The sequence below is a fragment of the Argiope bruennichi genome, chromosome 6 (genome assembly GCF_947563725.1).
Source record: "Argiope bruennichi chromosome 6, qqArgBrue1.1, whole genome shotgun sequence".
Taxonomy (NCBI): Eukaryota; Metazoa; Arthropoda; class Arachnida; order Araneae; family Araneidae; genus Argiope; species Argiope bruennichi.
The window spans coordinates 40,890,549-40,913,925 of record NC_079156.1 but is presented as its reverse complement, the minus strand read 5'-3'; the positions used below and the strand labels follow the sequence as shown (position 1 = coordinate 40,913,925).

General features: G+C 30.8%; 1 protein-coding gene across 1 annotated transcript in view; it reads right to left on the bottom strand.

Moving 5' to 3' along the window:
• Window positions 1-23,377, bottom strand: part of LOC129972809 (protein jagged-1-like) — a 168,238-nt gene that overhangs the window by 6,537 nt on the left and 138,324 nt on the right. Inside the window, exons 5-17 of the mRNA XM_056087085.1 lie at window positions 15,523-15,656; window positions 14,215-14,334; window positions 13,790-13,903; window positions 12,388-12,501; window positions 10,537-10,871; window positions 8,863-9,013; window positions 8,603-8,764; window positions 7,037-7,150; window positions 5,440-5,553; window positions 5,095-5,208; window positions 3,745-3,861; window positions 2,445-2,672; window positions 1,300-1,424 (exon numbers count right to left, since the gene is read on the bottom strand). Of these exons, the coding sequence (XP_055943060.1) occupies window positions 1,300-1,424; window positions 2,445-2,672; window positions 3,745-3,861; window positions 5,095-5,208; window positions 5,440-5,553; window positions 7,037-7,150; window positions 8,603-8,764; window positions 8,863-9,013; window positions 10,537-10,871; window positions 12,388-12,501; window positions 13,790-13,903; window positions 14,215-14,334; window positions 15,523-15,656 (1,942 nt within the window). The remainder of the gene's footprint in view (window positions 1-1,299; window positions 1,425-2,444; window positions 2,673-3,744; window positions 3,862-5,094; window positions 5,209-5,439; window positions 5,554-7,036; window positions 7,151-8,602; window positions 8,765-8,862; window positions 9,014-10,536; window positions 10,872-12,387; window positions 12,502-13,789; window positions 13,904-14,214; window positions 14,335-15,522; window positions 15,657-23,377) is intronic.

The window sequence follows — 23,377 nt, the reverse complement described above, 5'->3', positions numbered from 1 at the left end:
ATGGAAAGGACCTCTATTTTGAAATACCAACTATTTCATTGAGCTGAATCTAAAATCTGACTTTCAAAGAGAGCGAAAGAGGGTGCTTTACCATATCCACCAACATTACTTGCCCAGTCATCAGTAGCATTTCTTATGAATATAATACATATAACAATATATTACAACATTACACCAATAAATTATTGAGGAATGGATATTCACAAAGAAATTTAAAACAAACTTATTTAAGTTAAAACAAATATTTTCAAACATTATTCAAAATTATTTACAGGCATTTAATATTGTCTAAATATTTAAGTGTAATATTTTTTTTTTTTTTTAAGAAAATAACAAATGCGATTTTGTTGATCAAACAAATTAACACTATTTGTTAAACATTTACAATTTTGCTTTATTAAATAGCATGTGTATTTGCCTTTCTTAACTCATCGTTGTTGGTTTAATATCATAACAAATTTCCATGTTCATTTTTGTAATGAGGAGCGATTCCAGTATTTTTGTATTCATGCTAGAGCAAGATTCGGTTTTTTTCCCCTTAACAATGCTAAATATTCGCTCATTACCAACACTGTTGTGACTGAGTATACGGGAAGTGGATATTTTTAGCGTTTTTGTAATTCTTCCGTAGTTATTTATTATATATCCATAGCTCCATAGTTTTCATCTAATTTTCGTAGCTATTGGCGGGTGTGCTTTGCCTAAACGTTTTACATCTTAGAACTTCGTTCCCTCTCTGCATCTGAGATTGGAAAAATTTCGAATTCGCAATACCAACTAATTCTTGCATAGGACGCAATATTGCTAATTCTTGCAAATGATATGATTTGTTACTTTTCAATATAATTGGAAAAGTAACGAATTCATAAAAATTAAATTCTCTTATAAGCCTGTTGTAATGTAATTATTTATAAACTATTTTATGAAAAGGTCAGTGAATATGGTAAAATTCAACGGGGAATGTAAAATTTAGCACGTATAAAACATTAACAAATGTGTAGCATATCAAACAATTGTTCCATAAATTGCTGAGGAAATATTGACAAAAGAATTAAAATTCCTTTCCCTTTATTAATAATTCTATACAAAGGAATTTTTTTTTTATTTCTTTGAAGTAAAATTAAATCCATACATCAGGAAAAAAAAACAGTCAATTTTCAATTAATTTTTTTTTTAGATCCAAAAGAAAAATACGCTTTTATAAAATAAAAAAAAAAGATACTAGAAATAAGGGGATTCTGATTTTAAAATTACATTTAATGTGATATAAATATTCAAAGCAATTAAGCGTATACTCACCTGCGTGCAGTGCACTTTTCCTTTCACACAAATGCAACCGTTGCAGCCATCATTCCAGATACTGTTCTCCGGATGCACCTGCCCTTTCCATACACAATAGTCGCTGCTATCAGCAGGTAGCAAAGCTGAAAAATTATTGATTCAAATTAAATTCCTCATCATTTAATCACAAGATTAAAGTCAAAAATGTTATAATTCTTTTTTTTTTAATAAATATACGAAACTCCCACTTATCTCCAGAACTGGGATAATCCGAGAATTGCCATAATAGAATACAATTCCATTATGGCAATTATAGTACAGTTACTATTATTCAATTATAGTACAGTTAAAGCTATTGACACATAAAATTATCTCTATCTCTACTAATAACAAAGCAGAATATGTGAGTTCATGTCTTGGCGCTTTACAGACCAGACCGTTTAACCTAGAGCTACTACACTTTGCCACTACATACTTTGGAACGATCTTTTTTTTTCCAAATTTTAATAAGAATTTTAATTAATTAAGCACAACTATAATATTTATCATAGTTTGATGCTTAAAAATACATCGTTGTGAAGATCATAACTGCAAATATGCGCAAGAAATTTAATTAATATCAAACATAATCAATATTTTTACTAACTAGCTGGCCATCAAAGGCAGTTAATGATTTAATAAAGAGCACATTTCTGTATTTACAAGTTTGCTGGTTTAATTATTATTTTTATTTTTAATTACTTTTTTTTACCAAACACACAGCAATATTGTACGCGTAAAAAAATACTTATTATTATTATTTTAAATTTCACATACAAAACTCGCTGAAACCTTTAAACAAGATTTTGGCCATGACATGGTATGATATAGTAACTGCCGATAATCTGCATATCAGAAAAATTCCACCAGTGGATGATCGAGAATTTATTGCATACTTCAAACGAAAGTACAGAAAAAAACTTAACTTTAATGATTATTGTACAATAATGCATAAAATTCAAAATAATATTTTCATTGGAAAATTCATTAATGGTAGCTCTAATGTTAGAATCAATATTAGTTTATTATTTTTATGTGCCAAAGTTGTACAATGTACTTTTTCATTAGAAATAATATCTTCCTATAAAGTGATATCTTGAAGTGTTACAGATATTAATACTTACAGATATTGCAATGCTTTCCAGTCAGATAGCTCGGGCAGATACATCGATAAGTCCCGATCTCATCCACACAAGTGCTTCCCTGTGCACACGGCGAAGATGCGCACTCATTGATGTTGATGCGACAGTCGGGTCCGATGAACCCCTCGGAGCACTTGCACATGAACCAGTTCACTCCATCTATACACGTTCCGTTGTTGTGACAGGGATTCGGATTGCAGTCATCAGAATCTGATCAACAAATAAATACCAGATTAGTAAATAACTAAATATAAAGGTTATTTCAAGACGACAATATAATCTTTTGTTGGAAACTAAACAAAAAATTATTTGTAAAAATTTCCAAAATTCAGAAAATTTTGCTCTACTATTAAATTGAAATCAATAAAAAAAGTCAATCTTTTAAATTGCGAAAAGGTGTAAAATTTATTTTGGTGCAATAATCTTTTCAGAAGTTATCTCGGAAAAACATCAAGATTAAACATAATCTTTTGTTATTCAAAATTTGCTTATTATGAGATTTTTCCCGGTAACACCGCTCCAGTGTTAACGTGCCAAAGTCGGAAGACAATATTTAGCTACTATTCATTATACGTTGGTATGTTGTTACCAATATTTGGCGACAACTGGCACCAATATTTTAGTTTAGCGACGACTGAATGTTAAGGAAAAATATCTTGTATTAAGAAACAATTCAACCTGACAGAACACAAGAGCGCCCTTATTACCAGTGAATGTTGTGCCTTAACTCTATAAAATGAGTCCTCTAAATTTAGGCAATTTTTTTCCTTCAAGAAAATTGTTCATAAATACGTCATCGATTGCTAAAATTTAGAACAAAACTCTGTTTTAATATATCCGTCTACATATATTAATATAATTTCAGAACTATTTTGTCCAAACTGTTAATTTAAATGATTTATGATTAAATCGGTCTTGCTATTTTACGCCCTTAATATTTTTGAAGTGAAATTTCGAGTGATTTGTCAATAACAGAAAATTTTTCTGACATCAGTGAGCGTATTTAATTAGGAAAATTGGAAACTGATAACAATAGCATCATTTTTTTTCTTTGTCAGATTTGATAAAACTAAATATTTACTGATGTGAAAATTGAAAGAAAATGTGAGAAAGAATACTTGTTACTTAAAAGATGACACTAAAAACTGATCTATTAATGCCTTTCAAAATTTCACTATAATTATAATTTGTTAAATATTATTCCTAAATAAAATTTTATTTATATGATAAATTAATACATTTTTTTAAATCATAGCACACGAAATATGAATCAGATTCTCACCGTATTGACATAAAGGTCCTTCGTATCCTTCTCGGCAAATACATAAGAAACTGGTTCCAATATTTACACAGGTACCACCATTCAGACAGGGGTTAGAATGACAACTGGGGTTCTTAGCTAAAATGAAAAAAAAAAAAAAAAAAAAAAAAATGATGTCACATTTTTTGTTTCTTTGCAGAAGGTTTTAAAACATTTCTATAAACAATGGCAATTATTCTTTAGATGGCATTGCGAAAAATATATTGATATGATACAACAGAAAATATTGTAAAAGGGAGGGGAGCTAATCAGAGAGAGTTTAGGAGGATTCAGTGAAAATAAAAAAAATAAAAAATGCATTCGCTAATAGAAAATAAGTCGTGCTATTTGTACCTTCTGCAACTGAGAATTTTCATAAAGCGTAAGAATTATCCAAAATTAAAATTTACAACTGTGTATACAATAGCAGTGGCAATAATTTCGGCTTGAAAGACTTGGAGAAAATATCAAAAGACGTTTTGAGGATTAATTCAACTTCAAACTGCTAATATTCATATGAATCTTAGTTGCCATAGTACATTTATTGACGATGTTTTGTTTTCAACAGTTCAGTGTAAACAATTCAGTTTACACTGAACTGTTCAGTTTCAAGAAATACAATGATTCCTACGTAAATATTAGGAATGGTTCTATTTTTTTCAAAAAACTCACTTATACGCAACTTCATAGCGATGTCATTTAAGTCTGAAGCCCCTATACCACTTTGACCGCCTCTCCCATTATGGAACTCCTGCACTTTATTGGCATAAATGCTCAACGACATTGTCGCGACATCTCTATGACCTTATCCAGTATTCAGAATATCCAACGGCATTGTGGAATTATCGAATATTATCTCATGCTAATAAGATGTAAGAGATTTCGAACTTGCTTACTTCAAGTAGAAACATACCATAGCTTAAGGTGGATTATTCCTGTAACATGTAACATTTAGTCGCAGAGAAAACTGAGCAGAGAATGAAATTGCAATATTAGAACAAAATGGTCACAATCAAGAATGTCTGTGTCCTATTTCTTATGACAATGAGAAATGAATGTGTGTGATATTTCACTGCATTTCTATCTGTAATTCGTATTGCACTTCACAGCTCTATATTTTACCCTATTGAAGGCATTTACAGTTTCTTGGTGAATTCTTTCTTCACAAGTTAACATTAGTTTTCATTAACTTTGATGCTCGACATATGTGGTGATCGATAGAGCCACAGGTGGTTCTGAATGGAATACATTTAGAGTATGGAATTCTTAGATTAAGAATTCTTAATTTCAAAATTAAAAGGGGGGGAATCCAATTTTGAATTGCATAGCTACCTATTTGACATGTGTGACCTTCCCATCCAGATTTGCAGTGACATCTAAAAGTGTCTCCCATATCAATGCAAGTCCCACCATTCTGGCAAGTGCTAAGGTCACAATGAAAGTGTCCTGAAAAACACGAAATAAACAGAAATATTAACTTATATCCAAAAAGTAATATTAAAATATTTACCAATCTTTTGATATGAATTTTTAAAAGAATTAATAGAAAAAAAATGACTGAAATTTTGTCACTTGTAATTGCATATACTTATTTCTGAGATGAAGATTCAAAAAATTAAGAGAAAATACTTTTTTAATGTAAAAACAAGAGTTACAAAATTCGAATATAATTCTTACTTGAATTGCAGTTTTTCCCTTTCCACTGGTCTTTACAATTGCAGATGTAATCGGCAATGGCATCGATGCAGCTGCCGTTGTTCTGGCAAGGGTTCGGATCACAATCGTTTTTATCTACAAGTAACGAATCATTAATAAACACTTTACTATTACCTTACTATATTTATTATATGGTGCAATATTTCACAAAGAGAGTTTAAATTAAGTTGATAGCAGTTCATAAAAATAGTTTGGTAAAAAATTAAAAACTTTAAAGGGAGAGTAATACTAAATGCCATCACTATGCCATCCAGTGGTCCCAGGTTGGTGCCAGGCAAATTTTTATTTATTTTAAGATGTTTTTATTTTATTTTGATTATGCACTATTAATTATTATTTATATTATGAAAATTATTTTGATTTTAATTATTTATTTATTTTTTTCATGGAAATGAAAATTCTGATATGTCCCGAAAACCTCGAAAAGCCGCCAGCGAAGAAGACCCTATAAACGCCAAACTAAAGAATTTCGATTAGACATACGGACAACACAGTGCTATTATCCTCCCTTAATTGTTTTACTCTTTTTTTTTTCTATAAAATTAAATGACATATTACATTTTCGGAATGTGTTATTTTATCATTTGTTTTAAGAATCAAAAGAATACTAGTGGATCGTGCATAATTTTTGTATCGAAATATTTCTGAATGACTTACTTTCAAATTATAAATTTCAAAAGCGATAATTCGATACCACATGCCACACTGACACAGCAATTAAGGGATTAAAGAAAATACGATGTCAATTTTTTTTCAATAATTTTTTTTCAGGTTTAACAATAATCAAAAAGGCTAGAGAATGATCTAACGACAACAAAAATGATCAAAATGAAATGATTTAACAACAATAATAACAAAAAGAAGAGTGATCAGTGTTAAAATCGAACTAAGCAGTAAAAGCAGTAAAATATTTTTCGAAGAAAATTGAACCGTGAACATTTTGAAAACTGAATTGTTAAATTAATTTTAACTCAAATATAGAAAATAACCTAAAATCTTATTTTATGCAAAATATACTTTGGTAGCTTATACTGCTAGCTATTTAAGTAAACAAGCCACTTTTTTTCATCTAATCGTAAAACAGAAATAAATAAATAAAAACATTTTTTAATTATAAAAAAATTTGAAATTTTTGCACTTATGAGTGCATATATTTATTTCTGATATAAAGATTAGAAAAATCAAGAAAAAAAAAAGTACTTATTAATTAACGGTGAACGATCGGTGATAATATTGGTTGATAATGACAAAGGGTTGTAGTGACAATTTGGTTTGGGTGCTACATTTGGCGAGTTTTGGCTCTTTCATTGCTAATTAAAGAACACCAAAAATATTTTTAATATAAAAACAAGAACTTTTATATTAAAATTATTTTTAATAACAACTTTTCTTTTATTATAAAGACATGAAATCAAAATTAACCATTGCAAGAGCCAATTTTTTGCTCGATAACAATTTAAGAGTACACATATTTAACAACAGTTACAAACAACAAAATAGCTTTATAGAATAGCAGTTTTTTTTCACAACTAAGCAAAATAACTATAAATTTACTCACTTATCTGACAAAAGCGACCTTCCCAGCCTTCCTGACAAAAGCATTGGAAAGAATTCAAACCGTCGACACAAGTTCCACCATTTTTACAAGGGGAAGACAAGCAATCATTTATATCTGAAAAAAAAATTGTTTTTAACAAAATCAATTGTTAAGATTCCATTTAGCATCATTACATTTAAGACAGAGATTAGATTTGAAAATCTTTTAGTTACATGCCAAGAACTTTCAAGTCAATCAAGTGGAAAGTCAAACGCAACAGGTGGTCTCATCAAATCTAATGGTTTAATTTTTTTTTTTCTCAGTATAGGCCTAATTTAATCTTAGATATTTACAGTATGCTCCATCGTTTTTATTGAGTTGATGATAATCAAATCCAAATAAATAAAATATAATTATATTTGTAATTATATTACAAATGATGTTGAAGGTGATTAAACAATTTATAAAAATGATTCAATCTAAGCTATATTTTTTTGATTATAACACATTCTATTATTTTTCATGTGTTCTAATATGCATATTATTATTTTTATTTTCTACAATGACTAATCAGTTTTCTTTCTAAAAGAATGTTCCAGCGGAAGATAGTTACATACAAATTTATTTCACTAAGCTAGCATCCTGTTTCTCTGTTGCTAGGAAGATGCAATCTCTCTAAATAAGATGTGACAGATGAAAAATATACATTCTTAAGGAAGACTGAAAAAATTGATTAAATTCATTCGCAACTTCATTACTTCGAGTATTTATTCAAATGATAATTGATAGTTGTCAGAATCAAAACTTCAATGGCAGATGATTGCATTGACAATACAATAGATGCTTATGTTGATTTCGCAGTTAATTTTCAGTAACACTTAGGCAACCCATTGTGAATGTTTAATATTTAGTTCATTTCGGGATGCAGCTGAAAAAACTAATTACTAATGCTAAAGTAAAAGTATCAAAACAAAAACGATGAAATTTTATTGCCATCCTTTCTTTTCCATGATAGACGGCATGATTTGTAGAAATGCAGTTTCTTAATCACTTATCTGTTCAAATACTCAATTGAGTTTAGTTTTATTTGCATTCCCTTTCGAATTAACATGGGGGCTATTTGGGGGACGGCCCTTTGACTTTGAATTGTGGTCAAATGACCAGAACACACATTCTCATTTGGCCCCAATAAATTTGACATGAAACAGGCTCACTTATACAAAGTTTCTTTAGTGAAAGGGGTTTCAAACTTTGAGCTCTCCAGCCTCCAACCAAAAGCCCTTATCCGCCACAATGGCTGCTACAAGCAACTGAATAGCACTCATTATATGCAGTAGTTTTAATACTTACTGAATATTGCTATATTCATGAACATCTTTTATAAGCTCGAAAATTTAGTACTTAATTTAAAAACAATATTTCGACTGCATATGATTTTAAAAAAAAGATGATGTCTTAATTTGATTTCAATGGTATTTCTTTGAACTCTTTTTGGTACGTGACTTCTTATGCAATTAAAATATTTCCTCTCTAAATTAGACTCATCAGTTATTATTATTATTAAATACGATAATTTTGAAATCTTACTTTCATGGCAATATTTTCCCGTATATCCAGGATCACACACACAGGAAAATCCGCCCATAAGGTCATTAACACATTTCCCATGATCCCCGCACAAGCTTGTAGAGATGGATCGCATGCCCAAAGAAGAGTTTGGAACCGCTGTAGCACATCTGTCGGTATAAACTGAAAACAGAAGGATTTAGTTAATGCAATAATCCAAATCCAAAATACTAAAAGGAAAGAGTTCAGCGAAGTATCACTGAGTTTTAGTTGAAATCTACCTTCGCAGGGAGGGTTTTGGCACTGAACTTTGGGTATTGAGCAATTCTTCCCTTGGAATCCTTGGGGACAAATGCAAGTGTAGTCGAACTGCCTGTTGAGGCAAGAGGCTCCGTTGTGACAAGGGTTGGGATGGCACAAATCATCGTCGATCTGAAAAGAAGTGAAAACATTTTCATGAACTGTGAACTAAAGAAAATGGCCGAAGTATTTTATAATCATTTGGGTGCAATTATCTAATATGTTTTTATTGAAATATGCCGAATTTAAAATAAATTATAGATATTTGGTACATTCAAGTATAATTTAGAAAAATTATCTTGTTTGATGAGGTCTTGGTAAAAATGCTCTTGATATTTAGAATACTTTTTAATTACAGAGTTGCAATTCTTTTTATAAAGAATGAATGATTTAATATTTCGCCATATTAAAAAACAAAATCTATTCAAAATGTTCATCATGATCAAAATTTATCTACAAATGTAATTCTAAAATGATACTAAGAAAATGAAATAGTTATACGTTAAATTTAAAAGTGGTATGTCAAAGTCATATTGCTTTATTATTCTGGACTTTTTTGTCCATTGATTATTAAATTATTGTTGGTATTTCTCAATTAGTTGACTCTTGATAGTTCAGGATTGAATTGTAGCAAACAACAGTTGTATAAACAAATGATAATGTATATATTGTCATGAAGTAATAAATTAAATAAGGAAGACATTTCAATATAGGTGATTGGCACTTTTACCTTATCTAGTACCCAATGCATTTGGGCAAAAATGGATGATTTTATGAGCGTATCAGTCATTTGAATATCAGATAAGGCGAAAGATCTTTCATGAAATAACGATTTGCTTTGATTAGATAAATAATTCATATAAGCTCCACCCCCACCCCCCAAAAAAATATTTTTGAAAATTAGGAAATTTTTATTCGTCATTAGAATATAGTATAAATGTTTTTAAAACATTGGCATAGAAAGGCTAAATGGCCTCTGAGAAATAATATTTTCCTCCTTATTACCATTGCAGTATAACAAGTCTAAATGGTTCATAAGGTTCTTACATGCAATGAGTGTATAGACTTAATAATATCTGTTTCCATAGTGTTCTCTCAGATCAGTGCCAGTGGCATCTATACCTTCCTCCCCCCCTCCCACGTTCGCCATGCATTGTTTTGAATTAACTTTATAATTAGATAAAAAAAAAAAACTGGTTGTCTAGCAACTGGCGTCCAGTGGTTGTATCATTAGATTCTTTTAATATTCATATGAAAATTTAGGCAATAAGTGGACAAAATCTGAAAACAACTTTTTGAAATGGTTATATTGGCAGAGGAAATGGAAAATACCATTCCTCATCACTTGTTATCAGCGGAGAGGACGTGTTCCATTCTTCCGTGGAATTATCTATTCGCTCTTCACGATTAGCAACAAATATAATTGTCACAGATATAAACTATACAAACATATTAGTCAGTAAAACTATCCACAAAGTGATTACGAAACAAACATATTTATTCCAAAAATTTGAATCATAAATTTGCATAACATTTATCATGACTTGAATGCAGAGGGGGGGGGGATGGACAGCTAAGCATTTGCATTTAGGGATAAAATTAAAAAGCCTGTAGGAACAAAATGATGAATATCGAATTTTAATTCTTCAACTTACTTCACATCGATATCCTTTGTATCCAACCGGACAAATGCAACGATAGTCCGCTATGAGATCCACACATTCTCCCCCGTTGAGGCACGGATTGCTGGCACACTCGTTGATATTGGTCTGGCATTCGCGACCCGTGAATCCAGGGAGACAGGCGCAGTGATAGTCATTGACTAAGTCAATGCAAGTGGCTCCATTGAGACACTGGCCAAGGCAGTCATTTAAGTTTTGGTCACAGTTCTTACCACTCCAGCCTGCTAGGCAGGTGCATTGGTAGTCGCCTACCATGTTACGGCACCCTTTGGCATTTACGCATGGATTCGTACTGCATTCGTCGGCATCTAGAACGAGAGAGAAAAATTTGTAATTCAAAAGCTCCTCAAATTGTGCATGTGATAATTTTAAAAGGAGTTGAGCTGGAAATTTTACAGGAGCGCAAGTTTTTACAGGCTCTCATCAATCTCTTTAAAAATTTCCAAGGCATGGGTAGTATGCAAATTCATCAATCTTTGTATGAAATTATGTAGGTTAGAAAATTTTTTGGTTAGTTCCGACAAATTTTTCTATAAGATAGAAACTTAAATGTTTCTGTTCCTTATCTCACACAAAATGGTGTGCTTTTATTTGTTATTTAATTATTAATCAACCAAATTAATTAATTAATCAAATGCAATTTATTTAACAAGTCAAATGAACCACTTTTCTTAAGCCACTCTCAATTCTAAAAATATTTTAATATATCATGACTAGAAAAAAGGATGGCCTTTTAAAGGGTTAGAGTAATAAGAAAAATGACAAAAGAAAGCTAATCAAGGTAATGTCAGTTAATCAAAGAAAATCATACCAACCAATCAAGCATCAAGTAAGAATTACTAAGTAGTCACCAGTTAATCCAATAAAAACACGAAGGAAAAAACATTATATATAATTCATTATGAAGATGAGGAATGAAAACAATGAATTTGGGGGGGGGGATAATAGAGGTATTCTAAGTAAGAACACATTTAGAATGACTCTATTCTAATATTTCACGATTTGTACATTCTAGCTGATTTTTAAATTACACTTTCCTACTTGGTAATAGTATGTTGCATGAGATATTAACTTTAATTTAAGCTTTGCTGATAAGTGATCATATATGAAAGATTCTGACTTATTGTATTATATAGCAATATTCCATTTAATTCAGATACTAAATAAAAAATAAATTAATACTAATTATTCATATTGTGTATATCTAAAGAATAATGAAGTGGAGTATAACCGAATGCGCCTACATTAACGTTACGAACCAGGAATTCTTTTCGTTGCATTTTATTGATGCTAATAAAATACAAAACGAAGAAGAACGACGATAGGTAACAAATTGTATTAGAAAATTATCAAGGAATACATTCAAGTGTGAAAACATTAGTAATGGATGTTTATTGGGAAAGACAAAGGAGAAATTCCAGCCAGAACTATGTTTTAAAGAAATATTTAAAAAAATATTTCTTTAAACATATCTTTAATACATATTTTGTGATTTTTTTATTTTGGGAGAAAAAAATGAATTTAATGAATAAAATATTGCCTAAAAAATGAAAGCAACTTTATATATATATATATATATATATATATATATATATATATATATATATAAACGAAGTACTTTTTATTAAATTCTCGACTACGAGAGTTGGCGCAAAGTTGGAAAGCTTCCGCCAAAATTCCTGGTTCTACATTGTATTTTGTAGTAACATTTATGGTTATTCCTGTTATTATTGCTTGGCCAAACATGTCGCCAAGACGATTTTTATTCTTATTTGGCGAAAATGGTAGGCATGATAATATGTTAAGAAATAATAATGATCTTACCAAATTGACACTGATTTCCCTCCCATCCAGGATCACACAAGCAGCGGTATCCATTCACCAGGTCTAAGCAGGTGCCACCGTTTATGCAAGGATCTGATTCGCATTCATTTATATCTGAAAAAAATTATTCTTTAATAAGGGGGACACATATTAGTATTACCAAAATCTTAAAATCTAGAGTAAATCGCAATCAAACAGGTTCAAAAGTAAGTAATTAAATATATAAGTCGTAAAAGTAATCAAACTACTTTGAATAAAAATCCCATTTAATTTAGTTTTTTACTTTCTAGTGTCCGTAGTGTTGAGAAAGTAGTAGATATTGTCAAAAAATTCAGATTCAAAATTTTGACGAATCTCCATGTTTTAGATTTAACCGTGTCCGAAAAATACGTTTGGTATTTGGTCTTTATAAACTTATCGCGTCAAAGAACACCTTGCATGGCATTAGTGTACAATAGTTACGAAATATTAAAGTATGGCGTGAATTTAACATTTTTACTGAATCTATCATATCATCTTTGGTGAGTTATTTGGCGATTAATCCCTGGCATACAAATAATAATACCCAAAAAACGAATTTGTGTTTGAGATTCGTTTTTTCCAATCGATCGAACAAAAATTTGACACAAAACTGCACTGGTAGTCACAAAATGCCTTATCAAATTTGATATATTTAAATCATTGCGTTTTTCAGTTTTCGTGTTTATATATTTTTGAAAGTACAGACCGACAGAAGGTCAACCCATTCTTGGATTTGGATCAAACTTTGATAGGTGTCTACATCATAGATGTTAAATATGTGTACAAAATTTCATCTATCTAGCTCTCTTCGTCTTACAGTTATCGTGCTAAATTATATTCGACCATCTGGACAGATAAACTTCCACTTAACGGAATTTGCTCAAAATGTGGTAGATATCCACGGAATAAAAATTGTATACCAATTTTCATTCATTTATCTCAAAGCATTCTTTAGTTATTTTTGTCACAGACAGACAGACTGTTTTTCGAAATCAGGGAGGTCTAAAACTTAAAGATTCGTCAAAATCTGGAGTACGAATTTGAACGATGACTATACTTTTTTTATACTACGTATACGAGAAAGTAAAAAACTAAATTAAATGGGATATATATATATATATATATATATATATATATATATATATATATTGAAGTCACAGTATTGTGTATGGTAACTGTACGTACTTAATAAAAGTATTATAAAGTCATATGAATTGACTTCAATGCCTGATAAAATCGGTCAACTGAAAGATTAACATATTTCCTATAAAAAAAACTCATATTGATAAATGTGTTAATTACATATTGAAGTGTGAAATCTATTTCTAACCTTAAATTTACATACTATGAATAAATTTCGAAAATCTGTTATGAAACATACTTGTCTGGCAACGATTTCCGGTCCATCCTGGAAGACATGTGCAGATGAAAGTGTTGTTTATCTCGGAACACGTACCTTGATTGAGGCAGGGTGAGGAAGCACAGGGATTATCAACTGCAAAAGTAATTTATAAAGCATTAAAATGATGACATGAAAATAATACAGATGTAGTGCAATATCAATATCTCTATTATCATGGCTTAGTTGAGCTGTTTCCATATACTTATTCTTTTCATTATGTTTGATAGATACAAATTTGTTGAATCATGGATGTTGGCTATGTCCGATTTAGAATGTTTTCTTTTTCTTCAAAGTCATTAATCACAAAAAGGAATTATGCTTCAAATTTAATTTTTTGGGATCTCGTAAGAAAAAAAAGAATATTTTTTATAGAAGATGTACAGAAAATACCTAAAACAACTCACCTATATCACAGTTTGTTCCTGAAAAACCCTCCGCACATCTACAAGTGTAGTTATCAGGAGCGGCATTCACACAGGTGCCACCATTTTGGCATGGTTCGTGTGTACCACAGAAATTCAGATCTACGGAAGAAAGAAATTCGATAATGTTAAAAATTATAAGAATATAAATAATTTATATAGATGTAATAAAAACAATTGGCCTTAAATATAAGCTGATACATGATAAGATCAAATGAAATAAAAACTCTGTTATGTATATATTATTAAAATAAAATGAAGGTATATTTATGATGAAAGAATCTATTGCATTCTTCTGAATTGATAATAGATTGGACAGGTTACATGGAATTTCTAATTTATACAGAAACAAATTAAGCAATTTTCAATATTGATAACTTCTGATATATAAAAAAATTCCATGAAGTATTCAAAAAGTTATTTTTAGCTCATTTGGAATTCCAAAATCTGCTCAACTAAATGTTTTTAGCATCTGTTTAAGAAAGAGAAAACGGCACAAATATTTTTTAAAATAATTTTTTTAATGGAACACGTATGGAAAAAAAAGAAAAATAAAATTGTAAAGAAATTTCTTTTGCTAAAAGGGCTATCCAAAAACTTATGGATACTGTACTGTATCTCCAAATAATTTTATTCGTTAATATCTCTCACAATAGATGGCAGCACAACGAAAAACTACACCGTCTACTTTGTGAATTTTGATTAACAACAACAACAACAACAAAATTGCTATCATTCTCAATCAAATGCTTTTACTAAATTCTTATTTACTTGGAAATCTGCCAGGTATAGCTTAATATTATTAAAACGCTTATTTTACATATATTTTATTAAAATTTAAAAGAAAAAATTTTGAAAAAAGAAAATATGCTGTTATCTGGAATAACTAAATCAAAAAGACTATAATATTAAGAATTTTACTTTTAATCTTTACTGAAAAAATATCACATTACTATATAAATACTTAATATGATGACATTAAAATGTTATACCAGCAAAGATGGAGCAATAATTAATGAGCATAAAAGTGACTGAAGTGAGCATAAGGTCACTGCAGTGACGTAATGACAAACCGAAGAACGCGGTATGTATTGGGATTTACACTAGTCGAATGTATTAGGAAGCGTAACGGTGGCAAAACATTAATGTTTTTACATCATAATTCTAATAAAAATATCACGAAAGGGCAAAATAATAATAATAATAATAATGTCTTTGTCCCCGGTATCATTTACACCGCTGCGCCACTGCGCCAAAATAATGTCTACATATATATATAAATCAAATTACCTCCGTCACAGAGAATTCCACCCCAGTTAATATCACAAATGCACTGCCACGGCGAGCCGTTACAGTATCCATGTTTGCAGCCTGGATAAGGCATGCACTGATCACAAAGCTCTGACTTCCAACCGGGGCGGCACCTGAAGAGAGAAAAATCAGATAAATAATCAGGTAACTTTCTAATCAGATAAAGGTACCTGATAAATAATCAGGTAACTTTTTGTTGCAAAGGTATGTGTATTTTTTTAATTCATTAATCAAACGAAGTCGGAGATGCAAAATAAAAACAATTTTTATAAATGAAAAAAACAAAAAACTAGATTGTAGTGTTTTAATATTAATTGTATATTTATTTAAATTATGAATTGATCATGTTGTCAATATTATACACATAACTTTCATGTTATGTGTATACATATATAAACATAATATACACATATAAACATTTCCTTAAGAAAATGTATCAGTTCCAAACATTGAATTGTAATACCGGAAGAATTTGTTCCTATGTGAGCCGGGGTTGAATAACTTTTTAATCGAATGGGATAATATGCTGTTTCTGTTTCACCAAATAATGTAAAGCTAAAGAAAAAATTAAATTGTAGCTCAGTTACTAAGACCAACAATGGAAACTTTGCAATAAATTAAACAACACTCACACGCTTGAAATCACTGTTAAAACATTGTAATAATGAAGCTCATCATAACAATGACCATAAAACCAAATCAATAAAATATTTTGCCATATTTTTCTTTCGGTCATACTTTCTTTTCAGTCCCAAGTATTTGACTGTAACCTTACCACAACATCTTCTGGAAGACAGAAAAAATATTCAAACATGGGATAGCTAAGCTATGATTATTATAGTCTTGATGATTATCTTACAACTAATAACCGCTCATCATCAGCATAATGATTTCAACAACGAATACAAGCACAGAACTGAAGGATTATTGAAGACTAAATATCATCACATGAGAAATCTAAGGCATGCTCCAGAAAATTATAGAAGGTTAAAGCTGATACCAAAAGTTTACAGCCATCCTTTCAAAATAAAGCATTCATACCAAGATCTTCCTAGTTCGGAAAAAGTACGTGTCAATCGTCAAGACCAACAAAGGATAGAAAAATGGAATTTCAATCCTCTAAATCCTCGGCAAAGCTCAAACGGGCGAAACTATCATTTAATTGGAAAAAATACAGTTAAAAATGTAAAATCTCATCCTGTTGAAAAGAATGAATTTCGACGTTTACCAGGAGTGCGATCAAAAACGCTTTTCTTAAAAAAGAATTATAATTCTCCAATAGCATCTGGCAAGATAACGGGAGCTGCTTTTAATAAAAATTCAAAACCTTTTCATTCTCTCAGAAATTCTCTGATAGCGAATCCACAAACGAAAGAACATCCGTATACTAAAATGAAACGATATAATGGCGCATTCCTTCCAAAGAAAAGGAAGAACATTATTTCGAAGAACCTACCTCGCAAAAAGAAATCCCTGTTTGAAAACTTTTATGTAGGCGATACCTTGCTTATGATAGAATTGTTCTTTATTTTCATTCCATTGGCGAGCTTTGCTGGTGTTGTACTAACGGTTGCACATTATTGCTGGAGGAGGAGATACAGAAGAACACCCGATCCACCTCATTCTTTAGAACAAAGTTCAGAATCGACCATTGGGTCTGCTCTCTTACAAGAGCACATTCTAAACGACATCCATCCCCCTAATTTAAGTAAATCAGAGTCTGAGATATGGAGGGGGTTTATTAGCAATGAGATTGATGCAGACGGTGATAAGGTGGGCAAGAGAATGAAACTGGAGAGGTGGATGTACCAGAAGTGCAAATGCTGTCCTGAAGATAGAGAGAAGATAAAAAACAAACTTAAACTTCTAAGGCAGGGAAATTCACAAAAGGTCCAGTCAAGGAACAACAAAGGAACGGCCTCAGAGTCTAATATGCCACTCGTGCCAAACCCAAGGTTGTCTCCCACAATCGGACCACCTGTTGAAACTCCTTTTCCCAGCACCAGCAAGCAAGATGAATCAACCAATGATTCCAGATATCCAGTGACAGTGAATCCAAGTGACCAGTACAATAGTTTGCGCACGTTTGACTCTCACATTAAAGTCACGCAGCAAGCCAAGGACAAGAAATACCGCAAGGAATCAAAAAGTAGGAAACGGAGGGACAAAGGATTAAAAGATTCAACGAACAAATATCCTTCAGAACCTTTCGGTGTATATGATAAAGCACATAAAACACGAAAACATTAGTAGAAATAAATATCTATATCCTTCCTTGTGATTTTTTTTTCCTCAAAAAATTGCTTTATTAAAAGGAATCATTTAGATATTTTAAGGCAATAGTGCGCTCATTTGATGCATATACAACATGGTTACATTTTAAAAATTCTAAACAAGATATATTTCTATTTATTCATTTCAATCGAAATATTAAATTTGTAAACCACCTTTTTATTTATTAATATATACTAGACAATAATCTCTCCTTTTCATTAAACAATTTCTTTTTATAACACCGTTTCTTTACACGTATACAGAGCCATGCTGACTTTCCAGATGTAATGCGTAAGAGCCATAAGAGATAAATCATGCAAATAAACACGTTTTAATAAAATAGTATAAAATGCAAATTCTTACTTTTTTTAACGCATTTAAAACTGTTTCTCACCTTTGGTTTCTAGTTTCATATTATGAAAACGGAATAATAATAATCTTTAAATTTATATATATCCATTAATTATTTAAGATTCAATTATGTTGGTCAAATAGGCAGAGTGTATTAACGTTAAACCTCACTGCATTTTTCCTTTTATTTTGTAACATCTCGTGATTAGATAATACATTTCATTTAAAAATTTTTAATTAAAGCACTTTTATAAATGTTTAATAAAAATTAAGAGACAATTTTTATCAGATATGAAGTATTTAAAAAAAAATAAAACAAAGGCCATGAATGGAAATATGAGTGGAACTGATATATAAAGCGAAAACAATCAACTGAAAAAAAACCCCTATTAAATCCAACTAATTTTAAATACCTAATGTTCAAAGTAACTTCTGATAGGCATTTAATAATAAATGCAACGAATGAAACATCTTCAGCATCTCAAAATCATACATAACCTGAAATCGAACTCATAACAAAGAGCTCACAAAAAATAAGCAACGAATTTAAACATTCGGATCTAACATGGGACGCTGAAGAGTAGTAAGATAAAAATTATATTTTTTAAAAAGCATTTACATCAGCAAAACACAACACACATTTAGTTTTGATTTCATCAAAATTAAGTAATTATTAAAATGTTATATCTCAAAAAATAACACAAATATAACTTAATGTAATCAAAACAGGCAAATTCTAAATTATTTTTCTTTCACATCATGAAAGAGAGTAATCATTTGAAAAAAAGAAATAAACTACTTTTTACTGAATAATGAAGAACCCATTCGACTCTAAAGAAAAAACAATTTTTGATATATTCTTTTTTTTTAATTTATTAAAAATAATATGGAATAATTCCTTAAAAAATTTACATTAGCAATATATAGTACACATATTTTCATCTTATTCTTCACAAGAAAAAAAAAATCTTTTTTTCTTTTCCTATAAAAGAACAAGAGGATAGAAATTAGTGCCATAAAGAATTGCAATAAGATAGGAGACATTCTTTCGAATTCATCTAAAAAAAGTCTTTACGCATAAAATGCAACGGCTGATGCAATCTAGGTAAACGAAGCAAACATTAAATATCATGTTACAAAGTTTAAAACTAGAGACTCGTTTTTTTTTTTTACCCACTTTCAAGCCTTTCAGACAATAAAAGTTTTAAAAGGAAACAAACTACCATGCGCTACTAGATGAATAAAAAAGAAAAAAATCACCGGGGCAGAATCGAAAGAAAGTGGAAAATTTCATCACAAAGGAGCATTTTATTCGGTTAGCCGCCATCCGTCTTGGTCAAATGACACAAATAAAGTGGGGGGACACTTAACTAGTGGCGCAGAAAAATTACCAAATTGGAAATCCTGCGGGAGGCAAGCCACTCGTATCACCTGAGACCTGCGCGTGTCACAGAGGTCTGGCCATCTGTGGCGAAGTGGTCATCCTAACCTTGCCATCTTTAGGGTCACGAACTTTTTCTTATGGATTTCCCACGGGAACAAATTCCTCGCCACCTTCTCCTACAGCCCGAAGAATCGGACACGCAACAGTGACCATGCGGGTGGGAGAATAAGATCCAGCTTTTATTATTAGGATTCTGGGTCATTTTCTTTGCTGGCATGCGGCTTTTATTTATTCATTTTTTCAATCAACCAGTGCCGACTGTTACCAGGTAGCGAAGTCCAGTGAGTTGTGGGTGGGTGAGGAAAACTTTCCGTGACCCTTCTACCGAAAATGGGATGATATCTTGTTTCATAGTAGCAGAGAACGAGATATCTTGACAGATGCAAGGCTTGGTGTTGGCTAAAAAATGACATTTGTCCTGTCTCTGTTGGGTGGTGAGAGACAGTTCAAGTAGAGATCGGTAATTACTGGGTACGCCCAATGTCTCACTTTTAGACCTCAGGGTGGGTTAGGTCAAGATATGCAAATATTTAAAAATTAATTGCTAAATGCTTGGAAAAAATCATTCTCTAAATATTTTATTGCTGTATATTTGTTGAGAAACAAATATTTTCTTCACTGCATTAAAAGGATAGTAGCTATCTTTTTTTACTTTCTCATATAGGTAGGGTAAAGAAAATATCATAATCGTCAAAAGATTTGAACTCGAGATTTTGACGAATCCCCACGTTTTAGATTTCCTTGAGTTTTGAAAAACACATTTTTGGAAAATGTCTGTCTATCTGTGACAAAGATTTCAAAAGCGCTTTGAGAAAGACGGGTGAAATTTGGTATACAGTTTTCCCACCAAATTTGTAGATTTGTGTCACACTTTGAGCAAACTCCGTTCAGACAAAGTCTGCCTGTCTGACAGTTCAAATGTAAGTTAACATGATAGCTACAGAAAGAAAAGGACTAGATAAATAAAATTCGTGACACAGATTTAACGTCTAGAGCGTAGACACATATGGAAATTTGAATGAAATCCGGTAAAGGTTTCGCTGTCTGAGGGACTATATTTTCAGAACATGTAAATGAGATAGTTCAAATACAGAATGATATCGAATTTGGTATTGGATTGCGTGACTAAGTGTATAGTATAGTGTCCATTTTTTATTTCAATCGGTTGGGAAAAATGCAAATTCATTTAAAATATAGATTCGATTTTTAGATAGTATTAACCGCATGCCAAGAATGAATTGCCGAAAACTCGTCAAGAACAACATGATGTTTCAGTAAAAATGCTAAATTTATGCCAAAAATTAATATTTCGTGATTATTGTATGTATATATATATATATATATATATATATATATATATATATATAAAATTAGCAGTTTTACTGAATCTATCGTGTGGCGAGTTTTTTGGTGATTAATACTTGGCTTGTGATTAATAGTATCCGAAAACTGAATTTGCGTTTTGCCCAACAGATTGAAAAAAAGTTGACACAAAACTGCACTTGTAGTCACAAAATACCAAACCAAATTTGATATATTTAAGAGTTTGCGTTTTTAAGTTATCGTGTTTACATGCTTCTGAAAGTATAGATCCAAATCCCTTATCAGATTTGGCTCAAACTTTAATAAGTATTTATGCAATAGACGTTAAATTTCTGTAGTGAATTTTAATTAACTAGCTCTTTTTGTTCTATAGCTATCTACAAATGAGGCGTAAAAGCCATATACCAAATTTCATCCGTCTAGATCAAAGCGTTTTTGAGTTATTTTTATCACAAACACAGATACGTTTTTTTTAAAATGTGTTTCTCGAACTCAGAACGGTATAAAAGGAGGAGTTCTATTTTTTTTTTTTTTTTTTTTTTTTTTGACGATTGTAATATTTTCTCTATACTACGTATACGAGAAAGTAACAACATTTTTCAATGAATTCTGAAGATTAAACTGTGTTTGATTGAAATTAAATAACCAACATTCCAGGCGAACCAAAGCCGGCTGCTCAAACTGAAAAATATATAAAGGGAAATAAAATATTTAGAGCTTAAAAACAGTGATGATATAAAGCAACGATTACAGAAAGTTAATTGCTGGAAAAAAAAATTCTATAACAATCAGTTTCTTATCTACAAATGGAATATTTTTCAGTCTTTAAACACCAAAATAATTTTATATTATTCACCTCACATCTCAAAGAAAAGACCGTTGGTAAATGATGGCAACGACCAACAACAGTATGCATCGAAGCGTGCCGTGACATTGAGATAAGAACCGCCATACTCAACTTCTGATTAACTTCCTTTCTTGTTGCGTCCATACCTCCTGAGTCCATATCAACATCAACACGGCACCACTTGGCATGCAACGCGGGCTCACCACTTTCGTTTCGGTCACGCTGAAGTGAGGGCCATCCTCACATCAAATCGACAAACCGAAGAATAATTATAACGACAGGAAGAGGTGACTCTTTGCCCTCGAGTGAAATCGGCAGAATTTCGTGATCAAGAAAGTATTATGGAACGTCAGAATCATCACAGACTTCCTTTGAGTAACTCAACTGAAGATGTCTAAAATTATCCTGTTTTTGAAAATTTGCCAAAATTACATATGGAGAAATGCATAATTATATGCTTTGTGAGTCGGATTTTAACGATTTGATATATTTGATACTAGAAGTGGCAGTAAAAATAGGAATAGAATATATATTTTTAAAAAATGAACGAAGTATTGGTTTTTTGACTTTTTCGAACACATTTCATAAAATAATTCACATTATTTTTTTAATTGATGAAAATCGAGTACATATTCAGAACAATTCTTACAAAACAGCATTTATTCTTTTAACTGAAGAGAACGGAGAACACGGTTAGAACCATTTTCCCAACACAACATTTGTTCTTTTAAGTGAAGAGAATATGGAATATATTTAGAACTATTTTCACAAAAACATCATTTGTTCTTTTAGCTTATAAGAATTGAGTACAGCTTCAAAATCATTTTTCTTCGATCAATGATGTCTGAAATTTCATAAAGATCTCTGATTCTGTTAAACAAAATCACATTCCAAATTCCAATTATCTTGTTTGTTGTGTTTAAGCCTTAGTCCAAAATTAGATCGAAGTATTGACTCTTCGACTTCTTTTAATACATTTCATAACATGATTCATATTTGTTCTTTTAACTGATGAGAATGGTGAACATATTCAGAACTATTCTTCCAAAATAATATTTGTTCTTTTAATTAAACATAACTGAGCACACATTCTGAACCATTTTCACAAAAACAACATTTGTTCTTTTAACTCATGAGAATCGAGAATACATTTAGAAACCATTTTCCCAATATAACATTTGTTCTTTTAACTTATGAGAATCAAATACACCTTCAGAGTCATCTTCTCGTTGACCATTGTAGTCTGAAATTTTATAAAAAAATCTTCGATTCTAATGATTAAAGCCAAATTCCATTTATTTTGCTTGTTGTTTTAGGATTTATCGTGTTCTTATACATCTCATCAGTAAAACAGACGAGCAATCTTTCTAACTCACTATTTGAAGAAATTAGTCCAAAATTAGACAAAGATCTACAATTTTTGTGGGAAGACTAAAAATTATAATTATCCCATAAAGCTTGACTATTTTGTTTGAATGTGAACGTAATAACTAAAAATCATAACAAGCTTGATAGAGAAAATTTGTTACTTAGTCTAAAGGCTAAAATCAGGCATCAGCATTAGATTTTTAAAACTGATTGGTTAAAGGAGAGAC